At 44.2% G+C, this 19,424-nt stretch overlaps 1 protein-coding gene across 3 annotated transcripts in view; it reads left to right on the forward strand.

Moving 5' to 3' along the window:
• Nucleotides 1–1,287: 1,287 nt before the first annotated feature.
• LOC137435048 (echinoderm microtubule-associated protein-like 2) overlaps nucleotides 1,288–19,424 on the forward strand; it is a 171,386-nt gene continuing 153,249 nt past the window's right edge. Inside the window, exons 1-2 of one of the 3 annotated variants that reach the window (XM_068128433.2) lie at nucleotides 1,288–1,503; nucleotides 1,659–1,771. In XM_068128433.2, coding sequence (XP_067984534.1) covers nucleotides 1,735–1,771 — 37 coding nt within the window. In that variant the 5' untranslated portion in view covers nucleotides 1,288–1,503; nucleotides 1,659–1,734. Of the gene's footprint in view, nucleotides 1,504–1,658; nucleotides 1,772–2,273; nucleotides 2,294–19,424 lie in introns of those variants that run through there. The other 2 variants (XM_078784806.1, XM_068128430.2) reach the window with 2 other exon arrangements.

A 19,424-nucleotide genomic window follows, 5' to 3' on the forward strand; every position in this document is an offset into this window, starting at 1 on the left:
CATTGGGAGATCGGGGAAAAAACGATAAATAGCAGGATATCTCAAAGAGTTGTGGACGGATTTGGACGAAACGTGGTGGACAGGTTGTGTGTGTGACAAGGAAGAATCGATTCGATTTTGGGGAAGATCTGGATCCGGATTCAGATATGAGAATTATTTAATTTTTTAAGTGATTCTTTGCCATTTAGTGATATGGCCAACCAGGCGGAGGCATGCTCTCTACTGAGTGCCGTTCTAGTTTTCATCTGCCATGAGATTATTTTAAAGAACATGTTAAAACATGTTAAAACATGTTAAAGAACATGCACAAGATCTGCCTGCAACCCTCTTATGGTTAAACTGCCAAAATCAAGACTCTCTGCTCACCTTCACTCCTTCATTCCTCTTTTCTCCCGCCTCTGGAACAAACTCCCTCACTCTCTTCAATCCCACTCCACCCTCCAAGTCTTTAAAACAGCTGTTCACCACCATCTCTTATCTTCCCCCATCCAAAACCTTGATCTTTTCTACCCCCGCTAATTTCACCCCAATTCCACTTTTTGAAATACCAACTTCTGTCCTGGAAGTCCTTGGTGTCCTTGTGCTTTATATTTCTCCCTCCCCCCCCCCCCCCCTTCCCATGCCTCCTCCCCTCGGGCCCTCTCCCTTCCACACATCTCCCTGCTCTCGGATGTTGTGTTTGTGTGCTTCCCCTTTTCTCCCCATCTTGTCTTCCGCTCCCTCTTTTTATATATTTTGTTTGTCTGGTCGATTTGTTTGTGAAGTAAATGTTAGCTCTTTCACGAGCCTCGATTCAGTATACAAAAAAAAAAAAAATGTTATCAGCTCAGTTGGTGATGCGCATGCGCCATGAGGTATGGGTTGTTCTTTTTTTATTTAATCGATCATCGGTGAAATATTTAGTGTCATTCTTTTGATTTCCTTCAATTAATCAGATCTATTATATACAATTCCCGACAGGTGTGATGCATCTGGTGCCTCTTCAAGATTTTCATTGCGATATTAAAACCACAGAGACATTAATTTGGGCATCCCTTTGACTTTTTTCCGAAAGTCCCGTGAGCCGCAGAGCACGTGACGCCACCTTGCGGCTCCAAAGCGCGCGTGGAACACGTGACGCCACCTTGCGGCTCCAAAGCGCGTGGAACACGTGACGCCACCTTGCGGCTCCAAAACGCGCGTGGAACACGTGACGCCACCTTGCGGCTCCAAAACGCGCCGAGAACACGTGACGCCACCTTGCGGCTCCAAAGCGCGCGTCGAACACGTGACGCCACCTTGCGGCCCTATAACGCATCATTTCTAAAGGACGATCATTTGGAAGTTGTTTTGTTTTTCTAACGACTTAGTTCAGTATTATAAGTATTGTGTGAGGTGCATTCCAGCTCAGGGTTCGGCTTTTTCGGTTGAGTTTCGTTTCCTCAATGAGTTTTGTGGTATTGGTGGAAGAAGAAGAGCCAGCCAGGGGATTGGTAATTTGGTGGTGAAGGGTGGACGAGGATGGTGAGTTTACAGGATTTATAAAAGAGAGAGAGAGACTAAAATGAATCGACATGGAGTGAGTGAACGAACGACTGCAGAGGCTTATTTGGTCGATGTGTGGTGAAGTACGTCACACTTTTAGCCGCTCCCTCTCCCCCTCTCGATTCTATTTATAGAGGCCATTGGCTCGAGCGCTTTGCGAGTCGCCGTCGTCGCTATCGCGGTTCAGTTTCTTCACGAAGTTTTCCGGCCATGGAGGCGGGCTCTTCCTCACTCAGCGCCGTCTCTGGTACGTTTCGCTTTTTCGGCTCACGCCACCGACGGGTTTAACTAAACGACTTTGTTTGATGACTTGTAGAATGTGTGAGGTTTTACCTCACGGAGGTGACAGCTCACACTCATACGCAAGTAAGCCTGAGATGCTGTCATTCCTGTCTATCTTGTACGTACTTTGGATGCTTTTTACACATTCCTCTTCACAGCTGATCGTTGCTCGCCATCTGCGTTGCTCCTTTTATTATTTTATTTCTTAAAGATCGAGCGTTTCACCTCATCACTGCCAAACTCAAAATGCATGTGTGTGTGTGTGTGTGTGTGTGTGTGTGTGTGTGTGTGTGTGTGTGTGTGTGTGTGTGTGTGTGTGTGTGTGTGTGTGTGTGTGTGTGTGTGTGTGTGTGTGTGTGTGTGTGTGTGTGTGTGTGTGTGTGTGTGTGTGTGTGAGAGATCAGTGGAACGTCCACTCTGAGTTTCAGAAAGTCAAAGATCGGTGGTTCAAACCGCGACCAAGTCATATTGAAGACGTTTTTTAATGGTACGTGCTGCTTCCTTGCTTGACACAGCATTTAAAAGGATAGACCATGGACAAACCGAACTCTTATCTGTCTCCCTCTTCCAAATCCTGGTGGCGTCTGGTCAAATCTGTTTCTGGTGTTTGTTCCCCCTCCATCCCCTCCCTCACCTCAAATGGCCACACGGCCTACTCCGCACGTGAAAAAGCTGAATGCCTCAACTCTGTGTTTGCCTCTAAATCTTCTGTCCCAAACCCATCCCTCTCTGTACCCACTGTACCCAGTCGTACCCAGCTGCTCCTGGACTCCGTGTCCTTTCCTCCTGACAAGGTGGAAAAGTTTCTGTCAACCTTCGACTTGGTGTCTGTAACTGGACCTGACGGCATCAGCCCACGGGTCCTAAAATCCTGTTCTTCTGCTCTTTCACTCCCTCTCTCTGTTCTCTTCACCCTCTCTTTTGCTCAAGGTCATCTTACATCTGCTTGGAAATCTGCCAACATCACCGCTTTGCACAAAAAAGGTGCAAAAACAGATCCCAGCAACTACAGACCAATCAGCCTTCTCCCAATTATCAGCAAAGTTATGGAATCCATCATTGCTTCAGATATGAAATCTTTCCTCTTCTCCAATGGCTTGATCTCTGATCATCAATTTGGTTTCAGACCTGGACACTCTACTCTGGACATGCTGCTTCTGCTTTCACAACAATGGATGGAGGTCCTCAATGCCAAACAGGAAATTAGAGCAGTCTCCCTTGACATATCACGTGCCTTCGATATGGTCTGGCACCCCGCTCTGCTCACCAAACTCTCCTCTTTTGGTATCCATGGAAATCTGCACGCATGGCTGGCGGACTTCCTCTCTCGTCGTAGTCAACGTGTGGCCCTGAATGGGTTTCTCTCATCTCCTCTTCCTGTTCAGGCTGGAGTTCCCCAAGGCAGTGTTCTGGGCCCTGTGCTTTTTCTGGTCTTCATCAATGATCTCTCTGACTCTTGAAAATCCTCTCTATCTCTTTGCTGATGACTCTACTCTCTGTCGCTCCATTCTTCATCCCTCAGATCGGCAGTCTGCAGCCTCCTCACTCTCTGCAGACCTGGACAAAATCACAGACTGGGCAAACAAGTGGAACATGTCTTTCAATCCTGACAAATCTCACACTCTTACGATGTCTCTCCGAAAAGACCGACTGGACAACCCTCCCATCCACTTTCTGAATAATCCTCTTCAAGAAGTTCTGTCACTCAAGCTTTTGGGTCTCGCTATCTGCCATGATCTTTCCTGGGAAAACCACATTTCAAATCTGGCCTCCAAAGCCAGTCGCCGACTGGGCATCCTCCGTCGTGCGAAGTCCTTCCTTGGCACACCTGAGCTCCTCACCACATACAAGGCTTTCATCCGCAGCTCAATGGAATACTGCTCTCCCCTCTGGGCTGGTTCTCCTGCCTCACACCTAGCTCGTCTTCACGCTGTTGAAACCAAAGCATTCAGAATCATTGGAATCTCCTGCGATGAAGCTAACTCCAAGGGCCTCTCACTCACTCACCGCAGGCAGGTTGGTGGTCTTTCCGTCTTCTACCGACTCCTCTCTGGCCTTGCCCCCCCAGCTCTCTTTGGGCTCTGTCCCGCAAATATTCCTACAGGTCGCACAAGATCTGCCTGCAACCCTCTTATGGTTAAACTGCCAAAATCAAGACTCTCTGCTCACCTTCACTCCTTCATTCCTCTTTTCTCCCGCCTCTGGAACAAACTCCCTCTCTCTTCAATCCCACTCCACCCTCCAGGTCTTTAAAACAGCTGTTCACCACCATCTCTTATCTTTCCCCATCCACAACCTTGATCTTTTCTACCCCTGCTAATTTCACCCCAATTCCACTTTTTTGAAATACCAACTTCTGTCCTGGAAGTCCTTGGTGTCCTTGTGTTTTATACTTCTCCCCCCCCCTTCCCACGCGTCCTCCCCCCAAGCCCTCTCCCTTCCACACATCTCCCTGCTCTCAAATGTTGTTTGTGTGCTTCCCCTTCTCTCCCCATCTTGTCTTCCGCTCCCTCTTTTTATATATTTTGTTCGTCTGGTTGATTTGTTTGTGAAGTAAATGTTAGCTCTTTCACGAGCCTCGATTCAGTATACAAAAAAAAAAAAAAAAAAACGACGCTGGGAAGGCAATGGCAAACAACCATAATCCTTGCGAAGAAACTGCTTTGATAGCACCAACACTAAACATTACGGTACATCAACTCGTGTATATATATATATATATATATATATATATATATATATATATATATATATATATATATATATATATATATATATATATATATATATATATATATATATATATATATATATATATATATATACATGTATATATATATATATATATACATGTATATATATATATATATATATATATATACATGTATATATATATATATATATACATGTATATATATATATATATACATGTATATATATATATATACATGTATATATATATATATATACATGTATATATATATATATATACATGTATATATATATATATATATATATATATATATATAGCACAATGTGAGTTTGTGTGTTTGTACAGATGTCTGTCCCCCTTCATAAGGGTAGGTTTTAAAGGCCAATCTTTTAACACAAATGTGTTCACTACGGTCTATTTTTGAGGGTAAAACAAAGTCTAAAAACATTTTCCATAAAAGAGTAATTATGTCTCTTCTGTTGGAATTGTGGACGGTGGATTGTAAACCGAGCCTCAAGGGCGGTGTACAGAAGTTTTTTTGTTTGTTTGTTTGTTTTTAATAATAATAATAATAATTATTATTATTATTATATACACAAGGTGCAGGAAGGTGAAACTCGCTGTGTGTGTGTGTGTGTGTGTGTGTGTGTGTGTGTGTGTGTGTGTGTGTGTGTGTGTGTGTGTGTGTGTGTGTGTGTGTGTGTGTGTGTGTGTGTGTGTGTGTGTGTAAATGGCCTCTAAAAGTGGTTCATAGAATAATTGTATATGTGTATATATAGTATACTATTAAGATTTGCTGACAATTATCAAGCTGCTGCTGGAGATCGTTGCACATGGGAATTCTGGCCTCATTTACCTGTCTTTATTTTCATCCTTTCTCATGCAACTTTACCTTACAAGCACCGAATGGTTGCTGTTATACTTGTCGTCTTGGTGTTTGAAGGGGTGAAAAAAAGTGTTTTCAAGCCAACGTTAAGCGAGCCAAGCACAGAGTACGTCTGCTGTTGGCAGCGACCACGTGTGTTTAAGATTTCACTGAATCGGTATGTTTTCGCTCCGATTGTCCCAACGTTGCCGGGGTTGTGGTTTGGAAGCAGATAACTCTCAGCAATCGTGTTTTGCACAAGTAACGATAACGTTTTCGTTCTTTCATTCCAACTTTAATGCCAAAAATGCCATGTGATGGGCGTACACCGTCCATGTACACACGTGAGGTATAAAAGGTGTTCTGCATGTAAAAACACCAATGGTAATACCTTTATTTAACCTTCTTTGAATGAATCGTTTACTTTAGTGAATTTCCTTAGTATACTTTCCCATCCATGCAGGCAAAGTCTTGTTAATGTTTTGTGGGTTTGTGGATGTGGCGTCCGCTTCGCTTGCTCAATGAAATATTTATAAGAGCTTTATCGCTATGTAAACGGCGCATTGCAGGGGCTCAAGACTGCAGGTTGGCATGGCTCCTGGAGGAGCACTTTATACAGTGGGCACAGCGTACACAGACCAGACCACGGTGAGACGTGTGTGAGATTAGGGAAGATGTGTGCAGCACTATTAAATTAAACAGCAATGAAAGTTCAAGCCCTGGCCGAGTCGGACCAAAGACCCAAAAATGGTGCGAGCTGCTTCGTTGAAGCATTTAACCATAGAACACGCACAAACAACCATGTGTTGGTAATAATTGCAGTCTTTGATGGGCTGAATGACCTTCTTGAAACATAACTCGTATTATTATAATGTTTGTCTGAAGTATCCTTTGGACAGTTTTTTTTCCACTTTTACAGACGTGAGTGAAGTTCCACCGTATATGAAACTGTATTTTTTTTTTTTTTTTTTTTTTTGTTTTGTTTTGTATGCAAGATCGAGGCTCGTGAAAGAGCGAACATTAATCACACAGCAAGACAAACCCACACATAAAACAAATAACATCGGGAGCGGTAGACAAGATGGGGAGAGAGGGGGAAGGACACAAACACAACATTTGAGAGCAGGGACCAAGAGACATGGAGACATCGAGAGATCTGTGGGAGGGAGAGGGCTTTGGGGGGGGAGGCATGGGAAGGGGAGGGTGGGGGGGGGGGGGTGGGAGAGGTATAAAACATATGGACACTGCCGGTATTTTGAGCTAATGTCGGTTTCGCACTCACAGTATTTCGCACTTTCGCACTCACAATGTCGGTTTCGCACTCACAGGTTTCGCACAGTATTTTGAGCTAATGTCGGTTTCGCACTCAAACCTTGTTTTGAGCATTCACCTGTGATTAATACATTGGTTACCCTTGGTATCCGAAGAAGGCCGTTGATATGAAATGCGCGAACTAACTGGGGAATTTATTTATAGTGCACAAGTGGCTGCCCAAGCAACCAGACTCGGAGATTGCAAGCAACTCGGAGATTGCAAGCAACTCGGAGATTGCAAGCAACTCGGAGATTGCAATGAATCACCATACCTGTGAAACACCGGGATGACAGTTTATGGCTGGGTTAAGATTCGAACTCAGGCTGGACAGCTTGGAGGTGATTGTGCATACCCAAAGGCCATCCTGCCATCTTGAAAATTGATGTACTGTATATGTATTTACAGAAAAAGGTGCAGAGGGGTTGAGGTGGTTATCCTAGACTCCTAGTTATCCTCGTTAGAGGATAGCGTATTGCATTTGAGTCCGTTTGTTTGTCTGTTTGTGTCGACACAGAATAAATATGATTTTCTCCGCAACCGGTGGTCCGATTGACAGGAAATTTTCACCATAGGTGCACCTCCACCTGTACAATTTTTAATGCTAATTATGACTTCATATGTCATGTGGTACGGGCACCATCTTGGAAAAACCGAAAATATTTGCACCTCCATCTCCGAAAGTGCTGCAAAGAAAAATTTGAGACATGGCTCATTCTAAAGAGCTCTCCATGGGGAATAAAATTCGTTAACGATGATGTCATAAGTGCCGCCATTATGACGTCATAATTCGACAAGTACAAAACCTCATCCGATCAAGATGAAATTTATTGAGCATCATCTAGGGATAAATTGGTGGAGGAAAAAAAGATGTCATCGGTCACATGGTTCGTCCGCCATATTTGTTTTATCACAAAAGCCTTAAAAACCACTGAAAACATGTCCTCGTGAGGGTCTGCAATCTCTGATTGCTCTTTATAGTTGTATCTTGTTTCATGTCAAATGTAAATTTCCTTTTTTTTTTTTTTTGAAGATCATATCTTGAAAACGCAGAATTTTTTTTCTCTTTACATGCAATTACTTTAACGTCTTCATCTAATTACCTATGCTACCTTAGGTGGGAGGAGGTTATGTTTTTCACCCCTGTCTGTCTGGCGCTCTGTTTGTGAACAGGATATCTCAAAGTTCTCATGTTGTGACAGGATATCTCAAACAGGATATCTCAAAGTTCTCATATCTCATTTTGTGACACAGACAAAATGATTAGATTTTGGTGACTATTTGAATCCAGATGTGGATCTGAGAATTTTTTACATGATTGTTCACCATTGACAGGGCAAAAACTATATATAGCACGATATCTCAAAGTTGTGGACGGATTCGGGTGAAACTTGATGGACCGGTTGGGTGTGTGACAAGGATTAATCCATTTGATTTTGGTGAACATTTGAATATGGAACCTGATACAAGAATTTTATTTTTATGACCATTGAGAGATTGTGCCAAGAACAGTGTACTGCAACAACAACAACAACAACAACATGCATTTTAAGGCCATTTTCCCTGCTAGAGCGGGGGTTAGCCTTGCAGTCCCCATGACAATCTTCTCCATTTTGCCCTATTTTCTGCATCTCTCCTTGTTAACCCCCTTGCCCGCATTTCTTCTTCCACCATCTTTAGCCAAGTCTTTCTCGGTCTTCCCCGTCCTCTACTTCCTTCTACATTAACTTCCATCACTCTTCTCAACCAGTCACTTTCATCCTTCCTCAACACATGACCAAACCATCTCAACCTGTTCCTCTTCACAGCATCAATCACAGGCAATATTCCCATCTTTCGCAATTCATCATTTGTCTTCCTCTCTCTCAACGATAATCCGCACATCCATCGAACCATTCGCATTTCCACCATTTCCAGCCTTCGTTGCTGCTCTACATTCATTACCCATGTCTCGCTCCCATAAATCATTATAACACTTCTCACACATGCAGCATACACCTTTCCCTTCAGCTTCAGCGACACTCTCCTCCTCGTCAGCACGCCACTCAGTTCCCGAAACTTCTTCCATGCACATCTCACTCGAGCAACCGTTGCCGAGTCTGATCCACCTTCTCCATTCAGCATGTCTCCGAGGTAGCAAAATGTTTTCACACCTTCCAGCTTCACGCCGTCTCCAAGATCCAACTCAACATTTCCTCCATCTGCAGCTCCCTCTGTGCACATCTTACATTTGAATATAGCTGCCACACTGGTAAATGACCCTCTCAGACCACTACATTTTTTATGAACCCACTCAGCACACATTGTACATTGAATGGAGTTCACTCCGACACCCTTCCTGCACACAGCACACGGCCACTTCCCAGTTCTTTCCACCTCACCACATGCTTTACCACTTGCCATCACCTTCGTCTTTCCGATATTCACCTTCAGACCTTTTGTCTCCATACATTCCTTCCACTTGTTCATCTTTTCCTTCAGTCCATCCATACTTTACGCAATCAACACCAGATCATCTGCATACAACAACTCCCACGGTACACCCTCCTTTACGTTCTGAGCCAGCACCTCCATCACAGCTACAAATAGTAGTGGACTTAGTACCGACCCCTGATGCACTCCCACCTTCACCTCAAACTCACCACTGTTCCCGTCCTTCGTCCTTACAGCTGTGCGTGCTCTTTTGTACATTGCCATCACTACTCTGATCAACCATTCCTCCACTCCTAACTTCCTCAATGCCCATGTCAATACTTTGCGTGGAACCCTATCGAATGCTTTCTCCAGATCAACAAACCCAAAAAACAACTTCTTCCTCTTATCCATGTACTTCTCCTGCAACTGCCTCACAATGAAAAGCGCATCTGTCGTTCTTCTTCCTGGCATAAATCCAAACTGCATTTCGTCGATCTTCACTTTCTTCCTTATCCTCCTCTCCAACACCCTTTCCAATACCTTCATTCCATGCTCCAATAACTTTATCGCTTGGTATGAGCCACACTCCAGAGGGTCACCTTTCCCCTTGTATAGAGGGACGAAGGTACTCAGTTCCCAACCACTGGAATGCGGCCTTTTTCACCACCAGATTACAGATCTCTGTCATTCTCTTCACACCCCAACTTCCTGCTGCCTTCAACATATCTCCCACAACTCCCGTCGGCCCTCCCGCTTTTCCACTCTTCATTGCTTTTATCGCTTCCTCAACTTCCTTCAGTTATCTTCTCTGCCGGTCCTAAAACTGGGTTACTCTCTATGTTGCCATCCCATTCATTCTCTGTATTCAACAGCATTTCCATATCTTTTCCATCTTCCTTTAATTCCATCTGGGTCGACAACGATTTGTCCCACTTCATCCTTCAAGCAACTCACCCCCATCACATCACACCTCTTTCGCTATGTGCTTTGCAATCCTGAATACTGCTTTCTGACCCTCTTCCGAATCAAAGCGTTCTCCGAACATTTTCCTACATGCCTCCTGCGCCTTTGCTACCTCTTTCTTTGCAGCCTTCCTGGCTGCCTTGTAACTTTCATGCTCTGCTGTTTCTGCTCCCGTACCCTTCGCCTTCTGCCACTCCTTGAACTTCTTCCTCTTCTCGTCAATCCTCTTTCCAACTTCAACATCCCACCACCATGTTTCCGCGTGCCTCGGTGGTCCTTTTGTCCATCCACATACCTCGCCAACGGCTCCCAACAGACTAGCTTTCATTGACATCCAACCACTTTCAAGCTCAACCACATCATCCTCTACCCTACTCAGCCTCTCTTTTAATGCCTCCCTTACTGTCACCTCTTTCAACCTCCACACCTTCATTCTCGGTTGGTACTTCACCCGCCGAGCTCTCCTCGCACCTTTCACCCTTATGTCGCAGACAACCAAGTGGTGTTGTGAAACAGCCTCCTCCCCTGGGAACACCTTTGTGTCCCGGAGGTGCCCCCTATCATTGCCATCACTGGCATATGGTACCTGATACAAGAATTTTATTTTTATGACTTCACCATTGAGAGATTGTGCCAAAAACAGTGTACTGCACAGCATGATATTTCAAAACGTTGTGGATAAGTTGTGACAAAACTATGTGGAAGAGTTGGTTTGGTGACGAGAACAAGCCGATTCAATTTTGGTGCAGGTCTGGATCCAGATCCGACCTATCAGTGGGATACAAAACATAAATTGTTCAGCCTGGCAGAGGTATGCTCTCGACTGAGTGCTGTCCTAGTTATCTCTGCCACCGAAGGTGGATGGAGGTTATGTTTTCACCCCTGTGTCTGTTTGTGAACAAGATATCTCAAAAAGTTGTGGACGGATTTGGAAGAAATTTGTCAGAGAGGTAGTGTATGTGACACGGACGAAATGATTAGATTTTGGTGAACAACTGGATTTGTATCCGGCTAGTAAAATTATTTTTAAGTGATTCTTCACCATTGGGAGAATGGGCCAAAACCGACATATAGTAGGGCATCTCAAAAACTTACGGAAGGATTTGGACGAAACTTTGTGGGCAGGTTGGGTGTGTGACGAGACCGAATCAATTCGATTTCGTTGAAGATCTGAATATGGATTCGGATGTGGAAATTATTTAATTTTTGAAGTGATTCTTCACCATTGAGAGATGGGGTGAAAAGTGATATACGTATAACATATTTTAAAAAGTTGTGGACTAGTTATGAATAAACATGGTGGATGAGTTGGTTTGGTGACTAGAACAAGCCGATTCGATTTTGGTTCAGGTCCGAATCCAGGTTGAGCCTATCATTGGTATGGAAACCATAAACTGTTCAGCCTGGCGGAGGTTATGCGCTCTACTGAGTGCCCTCTAGTTATTTTTGCATTAATGATAGTTGGTGTGAGAATGTGTTCTCCCTACTAAAATTAGCACATGATGGACTTGATGTGCTTTTTTTCTTCACCTTGTAGTTGTTTAAAATAATATCCATTTCACCCCCGTCGTATTGTTTATTTCCATTGTTCAGATACTGGAAGCATGTCTTTATCCCATTGTTTTCCAGCTTTTCATCGTGTGCAAATTGGCTTCCCTGGTATATCAAGCTGTTTTGTATTACCTGTAAAAACATTGCGTTTCAAACAGCGATCTGCACACCTGGTGTTGATGTAACCTTTTATAAACAGACATGAAAGATGTAAACTCTCCCCTCTCCCTCCACTCCCACCACGTTAACCATTCGGCGGAGCAAAAAGATGAAGGGTTCATGCCCCAAACATAAGCATTGCCAGCAGATGGCATACCTCAATTAAAGTCATGTTGATTATATTGTTCCACCTGTCTGCTCCCGTTCCACCACCTGTCTGTCAGCCTGGTGTTGGCTTAGCGGTTAGGGTGCTGGCTTGGGATCCTGGGTTCGAATCCCGGTCGATCACTGAATTAACACCAGGGGGGGTTGACTCAGCCTGTCGTCCTTCTGAGGTCGGCAAATTGAGTACCAGTTCACTGGTAATTCCCTGTGTGTCGCAAGAGGCGACCAACACGGTCGGTGGCAGGAAGGGCATCCGGCCGTAAAACATTGCTTCAAAAAGGGGACCACGGTGCCCGAAAAAAAGGCCAACCCCTGCTCTGCAGGGAAAAATGGCCTCTAAAGGTGGTTGTTGTTGTCTGCCCACGCAGCATTCACCAACATCACTAGTTCTTCATTCTATTTGTATATAAGTGGTGTGCACTCATTCAAATCTCCATCTCTCCGTTTGAATGTTTTCTCACATCGGTGTTTGGAGTTGCTTAGAAACCAGTTTCTCACATTAATAATGACCTTCCCTGGCCGTGCTTCTGTTTTGCAAACTATCGCTGGATCCACCTTTCCGCACACGCTGCCATGGCCACCTCAAATCCACATAATCCCACAACTCCACTAAGCTGGGAATTTATGTGTGGTGCAAAAGCGTGGCATAAACCTTAAAAAGTATAACAAACTGTCACCATCAAATGGACACAAACAATATCCTTATCCCTCCACAATTTATATCTGTCCTCTGGTTTACATAAAAAAGCAATATCTTTATTGCCTTTAAAATAAGTAAATGCACTTGTGCAAGTGCATTTTATGTAAATGATGTAAATCACTGCACTTGTGCCGAAGTTTCACCTGGTTAGTTTGTTAGTGCCAGGGTTAACATTTGGGTTAGTGCTTTTTATTTATTTATAATTTTACACATTTCTTTGTTTCCTTTGATGATGTCACGTTGTGCTGTCACTTTCGGCACCGCCTATTCATCTTAGATGACAATCCCATAAAATGGGGGTTCAGGTTACTGAGCTGTATGTTTAATGGACAAGTAGGTACTGACAATGTGAAGGTGTGGTTATAGGGTTAAAGTTACCGCGAACATTAACAGCATTGCATTTGTGCTGACATGAGTGTTTTGGTGAGAATTGCAGTTCGGCTAACTGCTAGCATTCGTGTTAAAGGGTCATCTATGGGGGTTTTGTGTACAGTGTTGAGGTTCAGGGAGGGGCTAAAACAAAATGGATCAGGCTGTAACAGAAGGAAAACTAGAACAGCACTCGGTAGAGAGCATACCTCCGCCAGGCTGAACAATTTACGTTTTGTATCCCACCGATAGGTCGGATCTGGATTTGGACCTGAACCAAAAGCTAATCGCCTTGTTCTTGTCACTTACCAACCCATCCACCAAGTTTTGTCATAAGCCGTCCAACTTTTTGAAATATCATGCTCTAATGTTTTTGGCTTCATCACTCAATGGTGAAGAATCACTTTGGAATGAATTTTTTTTTTACCGTAACCAGATCCGAATTCGAATTCAGATCTTCATCAAAATCGAATGGATTTGTCCTTAACACACACCCAACCTGTCCACCAAGTTTTGTCTGAGTCCATCCACAACGTTTTGAGATATCTTGCTATAAATCGTTTTATATATATATATATTTTTGGCTCTATCTCTCAATGGTGAAGAATGACTTAAAAATTCTCAGATCCGTATCCGGATCTTCACCAAAATCGAATCATTTCGTCAGTGTCACATACCCAACCTATCCACCGAATTTCGTCTGAATCAATCCACAACTTTTTGAGATATTCTGTTCACAAACAGACGGGGGTGAAACCATAACCTCCATCCGCCTTTGGTTGCGGAGGTAATAACACGAGAAAGATAGGGCGGAGAGGGAGGTGAGACGTACAAACAATGGATAAAATAGAGGGAGACATTGAGAAAAAGGACGTTAGTTTTAGCAATGAAGTATGAGAGTAAGATCAGGATTCACGGTGTGAACAATATGGGCACAACCACAAATTCTCAATCACAGAAGTGTAAGGAAAAAAAAAAAAAATAGAAACCGACAAGACATGGGCTTGTGGGGGAATAATGATTGTAGAAAAGATCTTTGTTGTAGATGGGAGATGACACGACATGAGATGGTGGTGAACAGCTGTCTTGAAGCCTTTGAAGGAAAAATTATATTGAAGAGACTGAGGAAGTTGATTCCATATGTGAGGAACAAAAAAAAAAAAAAAAAAAAAGGAACAGAATGAGTGGAGGTGAGCTGTGATTCTGTATTTTGCGTGTTTCACCAGAAGTGTGTCACTGGCAGACCGATTGCACCCTGCAGAAACTGAGGGACAAGCACAGGTATGTAGGGTAGAGAGTGCAAGACCAGAAAGGAGGTGTGGTACAAGACAGAGACCACTAACCTGTCTGCAATGTAAAAGTGATGGGCCCATAGATTCAACTTCATTGTGGGAGATGCTAATAATTTTGAAGGCCTTTGAAAACTAAGCAATGTGTGAAGTGGGTGGTACCAGTCCAGAGGGGAGAACAGGACTGCATCAAGCTGCAGATGAAAGCCTTGTAAGTGGATAAGAGTTCAGGTATGCCAAAGAAACACTTTGCATGGCCCAGGACACTGAGTCAGCAGCTGGCTTTGGAGGCCAACATTGATATGTGGTTTACCCAAAAAAGTTCATGGCTGATAGTGAGGCCCAAACTTTTGAGTAACTGAACTTCATCCAGAGGCTTACTAGCATAGTAAATGGGAGGGTTCGCCAGATGCAGATGGTCTTTCCAAAGAGAACAAGCGTTACGCCTCGGTCCCCCGTCGGTGAAGTGATGCGAGTTGACAAAGTGGAAGACGCAAGGCGGCCATCTTGGATTTTGACGTGGCGACCCAATTTTCAATAGCATTCTTCCTTATGCCTAGATACACCCACACACCAGAATAGAAGTTGGTACTTCGCTTATTTTTCAAGATATTTCGCTCACAAGGTTCAGACATACATGGCGGCGGCCATCTTGGATTTTGACGTGGCGACCCAATTTTCAATAGCGTTCTTCCTTGTGCCGAGATACACCCACACACCAGATTAGAAGTTGGTACTTCGCTTATTTTTCAAGATATTCAGCTCAAAAGGTTCAGACATACATGGCATCAGATATACATGGCGGCGGCAATCTTGGATTTTGACGTGGGTTGCACCCACACACCAAATTCGAATGCGGTCCTTCGCTTACGCACGCACACACGCATGGACGGACACACGGACACACGGACGGAGGGGAAAACCATCGTCCCCCTTTCGCTCCGCAGTGCGACGGGGAACAAAAAGTGAGCGCGTGTGATTTGCTAGGATTGAACGACACATTCCAAGTGTTTCACCAGCATGTGGTTCTATCATGATCTGTAGAGAGGGAAGAGGCTGCTGATTGCACATCTGAAGCGTAAGGGATGTTATAATATTGAGTGAAGTCATCAACAAAGAGAAAAGGGGATTTTCCAGAGTCAGAATCAGTAAGATTGTTAATGAAGAATTAGAAATAGGACTGGGCCCATAATGCTGCCTAGGATCACTCCAGCCTTAACGTGTGAAGAGGAGATGAAAGGATTACATTGCAAAAGGGCTAGGAGAGAAGTGGTGTTGTTGGCCTTTGATGCCGTATAGGCAGAGAGTTTGGAAAGTGAAGCAGGATGCCAGACTGTATCAAATGCACGAGATATGTCCAGAGAGATGGCCCTGATCTCCTGTCTAATATTGAGGTCCTCCATCCATTGTTGAGGGAGTAGGTACAGCATGTCCAGGGTGGAGGAACCTGTTCTGAATCTGAACTGCTGCTCTGAGATCATGTCGTTGGGGTGCGGGGGGGGGGAGGGGGGTGGTGGAGGAAGGATTTGATGTTGACTGCGATGATAGATTCCATAAACTTGCTGATGATTGGAAGTAAGCTGATAGGTCTGTAGTTGAGGAGATCAGGTTTTGCACCTTATTTATTTAATGCATTGATGTTGACTGACTTCCAAGCAGATGGAACATGACCTCTGGTAAATGACAGGGTGAACAGAGCAGAAAGAGGATGTGCAAGGGTGGAAAGAGGATGTGCTAGAGCTGCAGAGCAGGTCTTTACAACATGAGCTGATGCCATCCGATCCAGTTGCCGAATCAGAATTGAGGGTTGCTCGAAACTTCTTCACCTTCTCAGGTGAAAAAGACAGTCCAGAAGCAGTTGGGTGCAACTGGGTAAGGTGGGTTAGCTTTGGTTACCTCCCAAGTTAGCCATCAAACTGTTATAGTTAAGATGCATGCAGTACAGTCGGTGTATTGATTGGCTGGGTTTTTATGGGCCTTCCATTTCGACAGATGTCATCTTTCTTCCATTCCATCGCAATGGCTGAACTTTACTTTGATGAAGCAAATTCACTTTCCTAATTCCCTCATTCGGTTTTATGCAATTGTGTGGGAAACTTCTCTCATCTCCCCTTCCCGTTCAGGCTGGAGTTCCCCAAGGCAGTGTGCTGGGCCCTGTGCTTTTTCTGGTCTTTATCAATGATCTCTCCGACTCTCTGGAAAATCCTCTGTATCTCTTTGCTGATGACTCCACTCTCTGCCGCTCCATTCCTCTTCCCTCAGATCGGCAGACTGCAGCCTCCTCACTCTCTGAAGACCTGGACAAAATCACAGACTGGTCAAACATGTGGAACATGTCTTTCAATCCTGACAAATCTCACACTCTTACTATGTCTCTCCGAAAAGATCGACTGGACAACCCTCCCATCTACTTTCTCAACAATCCTCTCCAAGAAGTTCTGTCGCTCAAGCTTTTGGGTCTCACCATCTGCCATGATCTTTCTTGGGAAAACCACATTTCCAAGCTGGCCTCCAAAGCCAGTCGCCGACTGGGCATCCTCCGTCGTGCGAAGTCCTTCCTAGGCACACCTGAGCTCCTCACCACATACAAGGCTTTCATCCGCAGCTCAATGGAATACTGTTCTCCCCTATGGGCTGGTGCTCCTGCCTCACACCTGGCTCGGCTTCACGCTGTTGAATCCAAAGCTTTCAGAATCATTGGAATCTCCCGCGATGAAGCTATCTCTGAGGGCCTTTCACTCACTCACCGCAGGCAGGTAGGTGGTCTTTCTGTCTTCTACCGACTCCTCTCCGGCCTTGCTCCCCCAGCTCTCTCTGTGCTCTGTCCCCCAAATATTCCTACAGGTCGCACAAGATCTGCCAGCCACCCTCTGATGGTTAAACTGCCGAAATCTCGGCTCTCTGCTCACCTTCACTCTTTCATTCCTCTTTTCTCCCGCCTCTGGAACAAACTCCCACACTCACTTCAATCACACTCCTCCCTCCAGGTCTTCAAAACAGCTGTTCACCACCATCTCTTATCTTCCCCCATCCAAAACCTTGATCTTTTCTACCCCCACTAATTCACCCCAGATCCACCTTGTTTGAAATTCCAACTTCTTTCCTGGAAGTCTTGGCAGTGTCCATATGTTTTATACCTCTCCCACCCCCCCCCCCCCCCTTCCCATGCCTCTCCCCCAAAGCCCTCTCCCTCCCACAGTTCTCTCGATGTCTCCATGTCTCTCGGTCCCTGCTCTCAAATGTTGTGTTTGTGTCCTTCCCCCTCTCTCCCCATCTTGTCTACCGCTCCCGATGTTATTTGTTTTGTGTGTCTGTTTGTCTTTCTGTGTGATTAATGTTCGCTCTTTCACAAGCCTCGATCTTGTATACAAAAAAAAAAAAAAAAAAAAACTTCCTGTTGGGTGCTTTGCCGACATCCATCCATCCATCGTACATGTTAACGTACATCCTGAGCTTTTGGCCATGTGGAACACTTTGTGGTCATTGCATTTCTGGCCACCTCCATGTACCATTGTACCATTGACTTGTGTGGAGCCTTTGTTATGATCCAGACGTTTAACCTCGTATTTCCAACATGATTTATGAATTTGTGATTCCTAACTTTTGAAATAAACTTAAAAGTTTGAATTTGGGCTTCAAACGTTTTTGACCTTGATTATAATTGGATTGGCAGTAACATAGAAGGTCCCATGCTCATTCCTCTGAGGCCTGTTCCTCCTTCACACCTGATTACTACTTCTGCCTGTTTTTTTGACATTGCCTTTTGTAAAATGCTTATTGTTGATGTCTATCATTAAATGGGGAATTTTCTTCCCTGCTTACTGCTGGTTTCCTTCAGCATTCCCTCATGCTGTCCAGTGCACTACCCTGTCTGAGTTCCACCATTGGCTCTTGAGTCGTGAAAGGAATCGGTCTGTGAAACTTCAGCACTCATGCCCATAATGCAATGTGTGTTAAGTTGTGGAGTTTTTTTTTCTTTCTGACAACTCGTCGTTTGTAATAATTGTTTGTGTATATGTGGAGCAATTACTTGTGGTGATGGTAATTTTAAGGCATCAGGGAAGAGAGAGGTGGAAGGTGGGGGGTATGGAGGTGGTGCTTGGTACTTTTGTAAAAATGTTTGTATACGAGATCATCCTTGAGGGGGGGATGCTCTCGGCCTGTAATTTGGCTTGACTAATAATATGATGAGTAGTGTCGGCATCTTTCCTTTATTCCTTCTGAAGCATAAACTTGTCTGACATTTCATTTTCCTAATTCTATTCATAAGGGCCTTTCAGTTTAAGATGCGCGATTGTCGTATCTGTCAATTTAATAAATGCCTATCTGAGTGAGTTTAAATTGAATATGAATTGCAAATTTCATCTTCAGCTTCCCTGGTTTTGGGACGTTGCTGAGATGCTGATGTAGTGAACTGCCCCATAAACTGCACCTGTTGAACTCATCATGGTTGCATTTCCATTTTTGCCCACAAGGACATAGTGGAGCCAGAAAATGGGAACAAAATTCAACTGGTCTGTGCCGAAAAGTAAAGTCTATACAGCTTGGATGAGGCAAGCTTTCTTGTACCAATACCGGTGCCCAGGGGCATTGTTGGGCACTAGCCCATGGGGTATGTGCCCCAAATGTTTTCTTGCTGTACCCCAAATCTATTTTACCCCCATGGCTATGATAGGCCACTTTATAACGATTAGCCTATTTTTTTTTCCTGCATGTGCCACTGTGCTAAATGTTTTATTGGGGTGGGGGAATCTGAAGTTTGAAGCGACTCATGGTCCGAATCGTTTTGGAAGCTAGCGTCGCCTCTGCCAATGCCACCCTTCCTCCCCCAAATTGTTATCAAGCTCCCCTGATGTGCTCTTGCTCACATATTTATAAGTTGAGTGCTCACCGACGTGACCCAAAGCTGTTGATATTTTGGACAATTGGATTAAGTTGATCACATATCGCAGCAAATGTTCTGAAGCTGATGGTAACCTGTCGAATTTGAAATTAAGTTACAAAAACTTTCAATGAGGTTTTGAAGATGTTTTGAAGCTAAGGATGACCTTCTCACTTACAACGCAGTTATTTTTTCCATTCAAGAGAAACATGTTTGCAAATGATTATGAGTTTTCT

This window comes from Myxine glutinosa, chromosome 9, assembly GCF_964187855.1.
Source record: "Myxine glutinosa chromosome 9, kmMyxGlut1.1, whole genome shotgun sequence".
Taxonomy (NCBI): domain Eukaryota; kingdom Metazoa; phylum Chordata; class Myxini; order Myxiniformes; family Myxinidae; genus Myxine; species Myxine glutinosa.